The sequence below is a fragment of the Macrosteles quadrilineatus genome, unplaced genomic scaffold (genome assembly GCF_028750875.1).
Source record: "Macrosteles quadrilineatus isolate MER2022 unplaced genomic scaffold, UCM_ALF_1.0 Scaffold_27__1_contigs__length_1626561, whole genome shotgun sequence".
NCBI classification, from domain to species: Eukaryota; Metazoa; Arthropoda; class Insecta; order Hemiptera; family Cicadellidae; genus Macrosteles; species Macrosteles quadrilineatus.
The window spans coordinates 658,124-670,432 of NW_026542620.1; the positions used below are offsets into that span (position 1 = coordinate 658,124).

The 12,309-nt window shown below is 34.8% G+C and overlaps 1 protein-coding gene across 1 annotated transcript; it reads right to left on the bottom strand.

Moving 5' to 3' along the window:
* Positions 1-6,873: 6,873 nt before the first annotated feature.
* Positions 6,874-11,964, bottom strand: LOC129005610 (uncharacterized). The gene is made up of 3 exons (XM_054434561.1): positions 11,961-11,964; positions 11,596-11,702; positions 6,874-8,124 (listed from the first exon to the last, which is right to left on the bottom strand). Exons 1-3 carry the CDS (start codon positions 11,962-11,964, stop codon positions 6,874-6,876), a joined length of 1,362 nt encoding a protein of 453 aa, XP_054290536.1.
* Between the last annotated feature and the right edge of the window lie 345 nt (positions 11,965-12,309).

The window sequence follows — 12,309 nt, forward strand, 5'->3', positions numbered from 1 at the left end:
TTAAGTTTTTATTAAAGACATTTTTTTTTATATTGCCCTAGACAAAATTTGAGTTTTGTCAATTGTATTCAAATTAAGTTCCATCATCAAATCTGCAAACCTTTATTAATTTATGGTTACCTATACATAATTTAATATCATACAGCACAGCAGTTACATAAATCTTAACTGTAAACAATCCTACTTTGACAGTTCTCAATGTGTATGACAGCTTTTGTTGCTGCTTAATTCAAATTTGTTGAGCCTATAACTAAAATTAATTTGACTATCGATTAAAAACTAAAGAATATCATCAATAACTAAATTGTACGTCGTTGATTTTTGTTTTCTTAAATCTGTTGTACATGTGTAACTATATTTAATTATCAAATTTAGGGATATTGCATAGCATGAAAAGTTGTAGGGTTTACAGTACCTACATGGTGCAGCACGATTAATTTTTATTGCATTTATTGAAATATTTAAGTTAAAGCAACTACAGTAGAACCGTGATTAAAAGGCCCTCAATAACAAGTCGCCCTTGATAACAAGTGTAATTTTCAAATCCCCTTGAATTTATTTTACCCCTAATCACATGTTATTACAAACCTCAATAACAGATCAACCTTGTTAACAAGTCTAATTTCATAATCCCCATCAGAGTCTTGTTATCGAGGTTCTACTATCATTAACAAGTGTGAAAAAGAGAATTAAACTTTTTATGTTTACAGGCAGTGGTAGATGGACCCGTACCAAGGTAGGATACTCTGCTAGTTTGTTTATATAATACAGGAATTAATATTAATTTTCATTTCAGCAACTACAATAGGTTTGATGAGGAAGGAGACGAGGAGGTTGGTGTTTTTATTAAAATATAAATGGCTTAGTATGAAATAAAAAAATCCGCCAAGTCTGACAAAATATATCTATAAACAAGCCAACTAAAACATTTACTATACTCTCCATAAGAAGAATTTTTTTAAATTTTCTCCGTAAACTATCACCATACAAAAAAACTTTGATATACTAAATTATTTGTTTTTTAAGCCCTTTAAAAAGGTCTGGAGAAAAAATTATAAATTTAGTGTTTTAAGGGTAAAAAATTAAAAAAAAAATATTTTTACCCCATAAAATTCAGGCAAGTAAGATACCATACTGTATATTTGTTCATAAGTATTTCTTGGAAGGGCTTAAAATATCAGACTACTATGAGTTTTACATGTTTAACTTTAATACTTGTATTTTCCAGTGGTGTGGTAACCTAATTCAGCTTAAAAATATATTATAACTTTAAAAATTTATAAAACAGTTAACCTAAAGTACCTTTTTTAAATAATTATTTTATTTTGACTGACGACTTGTTTCGGAAAGAAGTTCGTTATCAATAATATTTATCATAACCTTCTTTAATTTTAAAATATTTGTTGTTACGACCTAATGCTAAAACGAATTTTCAGATGCTGAAAATGGTGAAGTCTATCGGAACAGATAGAACTACCTATCATTAAATGTGCAAGCAAATTTTAATGCTAGTTTAGAGATGTTGGATATTGTAGTGAGGTGGCCTGGTAGTACACATGATTCCTACATTTCTAACAATCCTTACTGAAAAAAACATGTTTCTTCATGGAAGATATGGTGATGCTGTTTTGGTTGGGTACTCGGTGTACGGTGGCAAAAGCTTTATGACGACACCTCTGGACAATTGTACAAATCCAGCAGAGCATTTCTACAACGAATCCCAAATTCGTACTCCAAATCCAGTTGAAAGGGTGTTTGGATTTTTGAAGAGAAGGTTCCCGTTAAGGGCAGTAGGTTGGTATCAGTATCAAATACTCTCTAAGGGAAACAATCATTGCAGAGGGTGACATAAGGCAACCTTCTGTTGCTGTGGGACCTCAAAGAGAGATCAATGTGAACTTCCGAGCACGACAGGCTCTTGTGGGAACCATTTTCATAGGTTTGTGTTGACACTGCTGTACAAAGGGTTCACTTAGGAAACGAATAATTAACTTCACAGATTTACTTTTTAAATTCTTTACAATAGTTATTTTTTCAACCGTTGGTTTTTCAGCTACCAGTCTGCAAGCTAACGCAGTTTTTTCCAATTTCGTTGAAAATTAATAAAAAAAAATCTTTAGCCTACAACCTCTTCAATAAGTTTATCAACCATAAAGATTCATAAAACTGTCAATGTTAATGTTTTTTCATATTTGATTTCGTTATGCGAAATAATGCACAGCTATACTACTTTGAAACTTAGGTATTTTTTACCAATTTATTTACATTTTGTAATACTAGAAATTACAATTATCAATTTAAAGATTATTAACACTTTGTGATGGTAGAACATTGTTTTTGAAAGGCTTCAAATAATTATAAAATTGAATCTGACACCATAATACAGTATGTACAATTTTAACTTTTGTTTCAGACACAACAGCTGGTGTCTGAGACGGAAAAGAGAAAAATGTGATGTCGGAACCAAGAGAGGACTTTGTGAAGTGAAATAAATAAACAAGTGCTTCAGAACATATGTATTATCTTATTTTTACACATTTAATTAGGGTCTGACTTAGGGGAGGTACGAATGAGGCATTAGTTCAAAATTCCTCCGTGAACAGCGCTGTAGTAGAGAGTACTTTGGCAAAGAAGGTTTACTAATCGCAAAAATAGTTCTGTTCATAAAATAAAACTATAAATGCCTCAAATTCAATTTTATTATTTTTTAATTATAAAATTAAACCATCATAACCTAACCGAACTAACCAAACTTGCTGATAATGAAATAATATAACAAAAGTTTATTAATAGAAAAAATAATTCAGTTTATTAAATAAAACTAGAAATTGCTCTACTAAAATTGTATAATGACTTAATAATAAAATTAAACTGTCATAACCGAACCAAACCAACCAAACTTGCTGATAATAAAAAAAATCTTGGACAAATAGTTAATGCCACGAGCGGGATTTGAACCCGGGACCTTCGGCATATCAGCCCGGCACGCTAACCATTAGACCACCGAGGCCGATGACTACTGATCGTTTTGTTACGGCAATGGCGTTCCCTCAGCTAATAAGAAGCCCACAGCTGTCATCGTAGCCTCTTCTATACCTCCCCTGAGTAAATACCCATTTAATTACCACTGATCTTATTAAGCTCAACTAACAAAATGTTTTCTTTAGTATTTCTATGCTCAGTTTTCTCCTGCTCTTGCTTCAGCTTTTCTTTTTCTTGCTTCTCTTGCAAATATTAACATCGAATCACTACTTCATGTACTATTTGGCTTGTTCCAATGTAATTTTTAGGGTGTTTATTTTGGTTGTTACCGGAGCCACGGCCTCACTTTCATTTAATACAGGTCTTTGTCTGTTTGTAATATGTCTTGATGGTTTTGTCGATACATGTTGCGGCGTTTTTAAAATTAATTTAGCTTTTTGATCCTTCAAGCCGCTTTTGGGGGTGACAGATAGGGAGGTCTTGTTAGGTTCCTCAAAGGGGATTTCAACTATATCTGCTTCGACAAAATGTATCTTCTGGAACTTTAAAGGTAGGCCTCCCTTCAATTAATACCTTTGCCTGTGGTGTTCGTAGCATTGCAGGGGTGTAATGAGACAAATCTCTATTATGATCTAAAAAAATGTAACGATGCTACAAAATCTTCAATATGTAATTTTAATTTGTGAAAATAAAAGAATATAAATTGAAGTATGTTATGATTTGAGCTAGGATATTTTTTCAGAGAGAATTAAGGATCGATTTTTTACCTAATGAAAAATTCTAAAAATTAAAAAGGAAAAATACCTAAGTGGAGATTTGGTAAAACAAGGTGAAAGCAACTTGATTTGTTAACTTAAATCGAATTAGCGAAAAGGTGGACAAAAAGGGGTGTAGGCCTTCTGGACATATGATAATCCTATTAGTGACGCTCGGCTGACCTGTCAGCGCTACCCGTCCCTGCGTTGGGGTTGAAGATGAATAAGCGTAGGACAGTGGAGGGGGTGAGACGCCAATGTAGGGGAAGTTAGTGCGAGGTGGAGAGAGTGAAAGTGATGTAGGGTGAAGAGAAGGAAAGAGGTAAAAATTCAGCCATAAGGATCGAACTGATCAACAACTCACCCCATTACATTGTGATCCAATGGTGTTTATAATTTTTATGTGTTCAGTGGCATCATTCGCCTATTACGCCTGATGATTGGAGTGTTCAATCTAAATAAAAAACCACTTACCTCCATTTATGTAGGTAATTAGTACCTAATATTCACTGTAAAAGGCAAAAAGAACTGTCGCGGAGGACCTTTGCGGTGATATTTATTTACCGTATTGTGAGTTAACAGTATATTGTGCAAATAGTCTAAATGTATCATTTTAGACCTCTCTGTACTTACATTTTGTGCTTTAAGTAAACTGTTGATTGTTTATGAACAAATTATGGTCAAATTTTGACAAAGAAGTATTTAATTCATACTAAACTATTAGTATTTCACCTAAATAAAACACTTAATTACCTTCCCTGTAGCAGCAAACCTACTCGTAAACTAATGTTATTTAAATAGGGAATAAATATGAAACCTTCTTAAGTAGATATTGTAGTGAAAATTCAATCTTTTAAATCTAAATTCGCTTAGTTTACAGGTTTGCTGCGGCGGGGCTATTTATAAATGATATAGTTGCTGTTTATGGAAAAATCGCTTTTCTTAATAAAAAGATGGTAGATTGTGGCCTTTAACTTTAATGGACAAGTTAAATAATGTAACGTTCAAATCAAATATAAATATCGAGGTATGAAAAAAACAAACAGTATGATACGTAAACAGAAAAACCATATGTATTTGTTCAACAAAAATAATAATAGATATATTTACAGCTGGAGGATACAATATCTGCCAAACATTATTTTGTAAATAAAGTAAATACTTACAATATATACAAATCGAGTAGAAAAATACACGTTAAAAAAATATAGGTATATATACTAGGTAATATACTAGGTAATATACACTGTATATATACTAGCTGTACCCGCGGGCTTTGCCCCGTTTAATTTCATACGTGAGCTCGTTCACATGGCTCAATCACGTCATGGTTGAAGTTCATTCGCTACGCTCACTCACCTTTAGATTGGAGCTCGTTCGCTGCGCTCACACGTCCTGGTTGAAGTTCGTTCGCTACGCTCAATCACCTTTACGGTTGGAACTCGTTCGCTGCGCTCACTTGCCTTCAGGTTAGCTCGTTCGCTACGCTACCTCGCCTCCGGGTTGAAGTTCGTTCGCTACGCTCACTCACCTTTTGGTTTCGAATTAGCTGTTGTCAAATATTGAAAAAAAATAATACTAATAAAATAAATAAAACTAATTTATTTTTCCCCCATTTAATTAAATGATTAATTATGATTGCCCGCTGCTGGAGTATGGGTCTATCATCTGGTCTCCCTTCCAGAAGAACCACGTCAGCCAACTGGAGAGCATACAAACCCGCTTTATACGGATGCTTGGACCGAGACTTGGTTTTACCTACCGCACTACCCCGGTTGACGATGTGGAGAAGTCCTTCGATCTTCTGCCTTTGTCACTCCGACGTCATCATGCTGACATATTCATGCTCTACAAGCTGGTTAACGGGTTTGTCGATTGCCCCAACATCCTGAGTGGTATCGACATTACCACACCCAGAGGCACCCGCTCCAGGACTATATTCAGCAGACGCTTTCTCCCAGCCTACTATTCTTACAACAGCGGAATTAGCCGACTACTCAAGGCTGGTAGCACGGCGGCTGCTCAACTGGATTTCTTCGGTGAGAAGCCCCTACGGTTCAAAAAGAAGGTCTCCCTGATCACTTGAGCAACCACACTCCAGCACATCTGCATATTTGTCTTGTCATCGTTGAAACTTGCTGTTCATATTCTTTGTTGATACTCTTTTTAGTTTATTCTTCTGTTATAATATTTATAGTTATTTATTACGTTGTTATTACTATTGTTATCACTATTTATTATTACTATTGTTATCACTATTTGTTATTACTTGCTATTACTATTTATTATCACTTTGTTATTACCATTGTTATTACTTTTCTAGTTAATAATATTGCATATGCCATCTCATTTGTACACACATATTTTGTAAAAAGGTGCAATCCGTTGGGAAATAAATAAATAAATAAATAAATAAATAGTGCTGCACTCTGTTGGTAATCCTTGTAACTTTATTGCTATTGAACATCATAGAACAGAACCAACTTGTTTAATTGAAACAGCTGCTATGATTCATTATTCCATTTAAATATGAGTACTCATTAGGTTAACATGGGAAACTCCAGAGCCACTGGGGCGGAGCCCAAGAGTCCGATCAGAATAAAAACCACTTAGTTTTCCTATTTAATGCCTAAAGAATCAGTGTACCAAATTTCAGCCTCCTAGGTAAGTGGGAAGTGGGAGAATTAGTGATGAGTGAGTGAGTGAGTAAGTCAGTCAGTCAGTGAGGGCTTTGCCTTATATATATATATATATAAAGAATACTTAAAATATAAAAATGCATCTATAAAAAAGCCAAATAAACCATAAAAAATATCCTACATTATATTTACAATACATGTTGATCAACTCGTCAGCAGTTACAAAAAGGAACAAAACGCAAAAAACCATACTTACAGAAAATCGGCAACAAAAAGCTAAAGCAAAATGATATTTTTTTTTATTCAAAAGACAAACATAAAGGAACAAAGGACAAGGCACGGTAATTTACTTCCTCAGAATATAGCATAATAGATTATTTTAAATAATAACAAAGCTTAACAACAAATAGCCTTATTTCATTACTGAATGGTCAAATAAATCATTGAATCAAATTATTAATAGGCCTACTATTTACAGGTTTCTCGTCGTGAGAATTTTAAAACCTAATTCTATTTCCAATAGACTTCAGGAAGTCCTCGATATTTAGTTGGCCGTCGTTGTATTGAAGACATTTCTCCCTGATAAATATGCGGAGCTGTAGTTCATCAGCTTTCTTTCGGCTTTCTTGAGCATCGTTGGTCGGAAGCAGCATCTTAGTCCTCTCGAGAGCTTCGTCTTTTTGCAGAGCTTGAACTACCGTCCAAAAAGAAGGGTTCTGCCTTCCGACGAGTTCCTTGAACCTCCTGTTCCACGCCTCACAGTTGTTGTTCGTTTTGTCGTGTCCCGCCAAAACAATTTCATGCATATTCCAAAGTGACGGAGGGAAGGTGGCTTGGACGACACTACCCACTGGACCGCCGACGTACGTCTGTTCGAAGTATAGAAGTAAATCAGCCAACTCAACCGGTGCTGTGCTCCAGAGGTAGAGCATGCCTGCTGAGAGGTCCTTCACAGGCAGGAATGCCAAAGCGTCCATCATGCCGCAGTAAAGTTTGATGGTGGGCTGTGATTTGTATACCGATGAAAGACCAAGTCCTTGGATATGTTTCCAAGAATTTTGGCAAAGATGGAAAAAACAACATTTAGCTTTAACACTGTTTCCAAACACTTTACTGACTGCATTTATGACGCCAGCTTCAAAATCTATCATAATATAAGACAGATTTGGCGATACACCAATTTCTGCCATATATCTCACGACACTCTCTAGCACTTTCACGTACAAAGATGTGCTTTTGTGTGTCATAAATGCATAAACACATGTTATAGGAATGTCACCCTTTAAGCCCCTTATCACATACAGCTGCTGGAAAAGGTCGGATGAGGTGCAGAACGTGCTATCCATGTACCACTGTGTAGCCCTACTCAACGTCTTCACCGCTTCTTCTGTACCGAAGGCGATGGCTCTCTCAGAAGATTTTCCGGTGTCGAAAATCAGAAACGGCCTAGCGTCCTCTCCTCTAGTGGTACTCCATTCCGCCGGGATCTCCAGATTTTGAACCTCCTTTGGCAATGGAGGAAGAAGGCGTTGCCGCTGTTTCCGCATATCCCGCTTCACCGTAGCCAGTTTGCCGATGTTGGCCTTTACTTCATCCCTGGTGTTGAGGAGTGCCGCAGCCAAAATCCGCACCGGCTTGGCTTCAGTGTTGCGACAGCTCTCGCGGAGTTGCAGTCGGAAATCCGTAATTTCTTTTTGGATCTCATTGGGAGGATGACAATGGGGCTTAAAGCTGCTTTGGGTACCGTACTGAAAAAAACGTACACTTACGTTAGATTATTTGCCTGACAAATAAATAACTATTTCTTCGCACCGTTTTGAAAACGGTGTTTTCAAATAAATGCACTAGTGTGGTACATGAAAATGTGTTTTCCATTTTGGCGAATTTTCCATATGTGGAATAAGCTACTGCCGTAGATCTCATGGTAAGACCTGGACCTGGGACCGATTTACTTTTTCGTTTTGATGTCCCCAGAGACCAAAACATATATAACTGTGTCCTAGCACGATAAGTGGAGCAAAAATTATCCGATTTTGATGACATTTGGTATAAACTTGTAAACCTAGATTTATCGGAACGTGTTCGCGAACCAGCATGTCGCACTTTTGGGAAAGGGAGTTTATGTGTTAGCAATAGGATTTTCCCATTGTTGCCCAAAAAACATAACATTTTGTAATTTCTTTCCAAACTATTTTGCAGAACTCAAAATAACAAATAGTTTACTATTTTGAAGCGTTGTTTTATGGCTAACGGTTACAGAGAAAATTCCGAAAAAGTATAAATTAAAAATGGACATGTTATTCTTATGAAGAATAAATAAACAGTTGTAGCTTGCTTGACAATGGAAATATTCTAAACAAATTTGGACATTTTGTTTACTTCATTCCAAGCTATCAATATTTCTTTTGAAAAACAAAAACAAACCTTATTATCTTCCCTGCAGCAGCAAAACTAAGTACTCATTAAAATTAAATGATATTTCAATATAATACAATTTGACCAATTTAAGGGAATCATTTAGTGGAATTCCAGCCTGGTAAATGACAATTCGCTTAGTCTGCAAGTTTTCTGTGGCGTATATTTAATAATAAAACATGCCAAATGTCTATTAAGCCGATTTTTATGTAAAGAAACAATAAAAAGATCGAATGCTTTATTAATATTGCTTGTTAAAGTTGCAAAAAAATCTTCAGATTTCTCTTTGTTACCTTTGGGAGCAAATAAGTTAGTTTGTTAATCAAAATGTTTGAATGAACATTGAACATTTAGCAAAACTTTTTTCTTGATGATTAATATTATCTAGAGACGAAGATAATTTTCCTTGTGTCACAACGAACTTATGTACAGTACTTACTGAGAACACAGTTAAACGCGGGACCAGCTTCAAATAAATCGTAAGCATTAACATAGTGAATTCTAGTTTGTTTTTTTTTGCCATCATGGTTTGTGGAAGACCAATCATGAATTAGCATAAGGTCCAATCAAGCTTTAGATGTATACAAACAAATGGCTTATTGTAGGCCTAAATCACAAGCTCTTATTCCTACAAAAACTTTGATGTATTTAGAATTTGACTACTGTTATTAGTAAAAAATGGCAGCACTTTGTGGGAAGATTTTGTACTACATATTTTTAATACTCTATAGTAAAAAAAATGCAGATAATCTATATTCCAATTAAAATGTAACATTCTTTATAAGATAAGCTTTCATTTGATATTCAATATTGCAACAATGCCACAAAAGCAATAGTTTCAGAATATATTTTTAATAGTTACGTGTTCAATACTAAAGATTTAGAATAGTAGCATGTGTCAAATTGCATAAAAGTGTCAATGTTATTGAAATTAATTGTAAGCAGCTTTCAAATTTTAACTTTATCCGTATCCATTAAAGTTTTATATTAGCTTAGATGTGTTTTAAAAGAATCATACTACAATCAAAGCAGCACATTACATCAATAACACAGTAAGCTAAAGACAAATTATACGAAAATGTCGCTGTTGAAAAGCATTTGATAGTTCTAAATCGTCAAATAACAACATACACAAACAGCAGCTGGTTTTAAGAAAGGTTCAAGAATAAACCTCGAAAAGGAAACATCTAAGGACATTGATCTAACTGCAACAAAACAGTATGACGAAAAATAATTGCAGGGTTGTGGACTTAGGCCTTTATGTTTTAAAAAATAGTAAAAATATTACCTCTCAAAAACATACTTTTAGGTATTATCCTAAGAAACGCCTATATTTAAAGACCTTGACCTAACACGTACTAAGCAGTTCAAAATTGTAAACAAAACCCTATAAATATAATTGAAAACATGTAACCAAACTTTTCTAAGTTGCCACGAAAACTCTATAATATTATATTTTATTATATTTCTGGTTAGTAACTGATGACGTATTTTCTCGTCACACAATTGGTATTTGGAATGTGACGTTTGCAGTAAAGATTTGAATAAAACTTGTTCAATATCGTACATTTTATTATTTTGTATTAACAAATCATTCAATAAGTCTTAATTTACGACCCAACTAAATAAACTATGACATAAATTTATAGTTCTATGCATAAATATTACATATATACTGAAATATCTAAGAAATAGCAAATGAACCTTGCACGCTAATCACTCATATTTCCTTTACCTTTCCTAGTACTAAACACTGATTCCCTTCATCTCATTATTTGTTAACGGGAGTCCATTCAAATACTTTTAAGTCGAATTGTTGAATGTCAACCCTTCTGGGAACGTCAGACGTCCGGTGTCGCTGGGGGCAACAAACTCGATCTTCTGTCTCGCTCTACCCCCACTCTAGCGCAGGCTACCCCTCAAATGCCAGGAAAGGCCATAAATCAGGCGATTAGCCTCAACAATACCGGGGTAGGATTATGTCACGACTTCCGTCTCCTGACAAAAAGAGCTTGAACTTAAAAGCTATGCAGAATAATTTAAGACAAAACAAAAAATTTGCAATTGCCTATTAATTTGTATTAACTAAAAGGTTAAAATACTTAAAATACTCATAAGGTAAACATGGGAAACTTCAGAGCCACTGGGGCGGAGCTTGAAAGGATCTTTGAGATAAAAATTTGTCTATATAATAATCGGGACATGAGCTATCATCATACCAAATTTCAGCCTAATCCGACCAGTATTTAATGCGTTATTGAACGTCAAACAAACAAACAAACATACAAACTTTCACATTTATAATATTATTAATTAACCTCAGATTCCAAATACTTAGCATAGTTGTGCTCGTCTTGACATATCTCGAGCTCGAAGTTTTCATTTCCAGCAGTTAAGCAGTTGGTTGGAGGAAAACAATGTGTAACTCATGTGTAAATAAATTACTGTCTACTTTAATTTATTTTAGTTATAAATAATATTTTTTCAAGTTGTATTCTTGGAAATAACAAAATAAATTATAGTAGGGCCGATATTATAAAAGACTTTGTGCATATTAAGTATATTGCTCCTCCGACTAATACGATTTTAGGTCTTCTTATGCTCAACTACAACTTAGAAATTTTCGTGCATCTATTTTAGACATTGACCAAAGGCGAATATAGCCGTATGACGAAATTTTGCTATTTGCTGAAACAAGACACTTCTCTGTGAAGTGAGGCTAAGTTATGGCATACAGCTATACTTGGTGGTATTGTAAATCTGGGTGTAAAGTAAATATACCTGCCCAAAGTTTGAATAGGTACAGATTCTGAGTCGTAGATGTTTCTGAATCCTTCTACATTAGATTTAATGAGGGAGATTACTCTGTCAATATTTGGATCTTCTTTTGGTTCCTTTCCGGAACCACCTCCTAAAACAACCAAAAAATATGTATTACTTATTATAACAGGCTAATATAATTAAATATTATCTTTCTACTTCAATTTCCTATAACATATTACATAACAAGAATACATTGGAAGGTCAAAACGTTGTAATCAGTCCTCTACCGTTGCAATAAATGTTGAACCGTGAGAAATAAATGTCATCCGCTATTGCTTAGTTATCTGTAGCATAATAGCATAACCTTTGAAACCAACACCTTTGTGGTCCTTTCATTCCCCATTACCCATTTCATCCATACTACTATTATACATTCCCACCAACTCTCAACTGTGAGTCCTAATCTCATCCAAACTGTTACTCTGCACCCATAAAGATGTCTTACACCTTGGAATGGAAGTTCACAGAGGAAGACGACCTCGCAAAACTGAACGAGCTCGTCTATCTTGACGAGACTTGTGAGTCGTGCTGGATCCAGTACGGCTTCTTAAATAGAAGTATAAACACATATAGAAGACCGACCGAGAGAATCATTGAAGTACTTTGGTACCTCATCGCTGAAGCGGTAGTAAGTGGTAGGGGGTACTTCATGAGAGTAGGAATCTTCGATGAAGCATTCGAAGACCTCGAGTTTG

Coding starts and splice junctions, on each gene's coding strand:
- LOC129005610 (XM_054434561.1), bottom strand. Junction 8,125..11,595: donor ACATCTACGACTCAGAATCT/GTACCTATTCAA, acceptor CGTTTTTTTCAG/TACGGTACCCAAAGCAGCTT.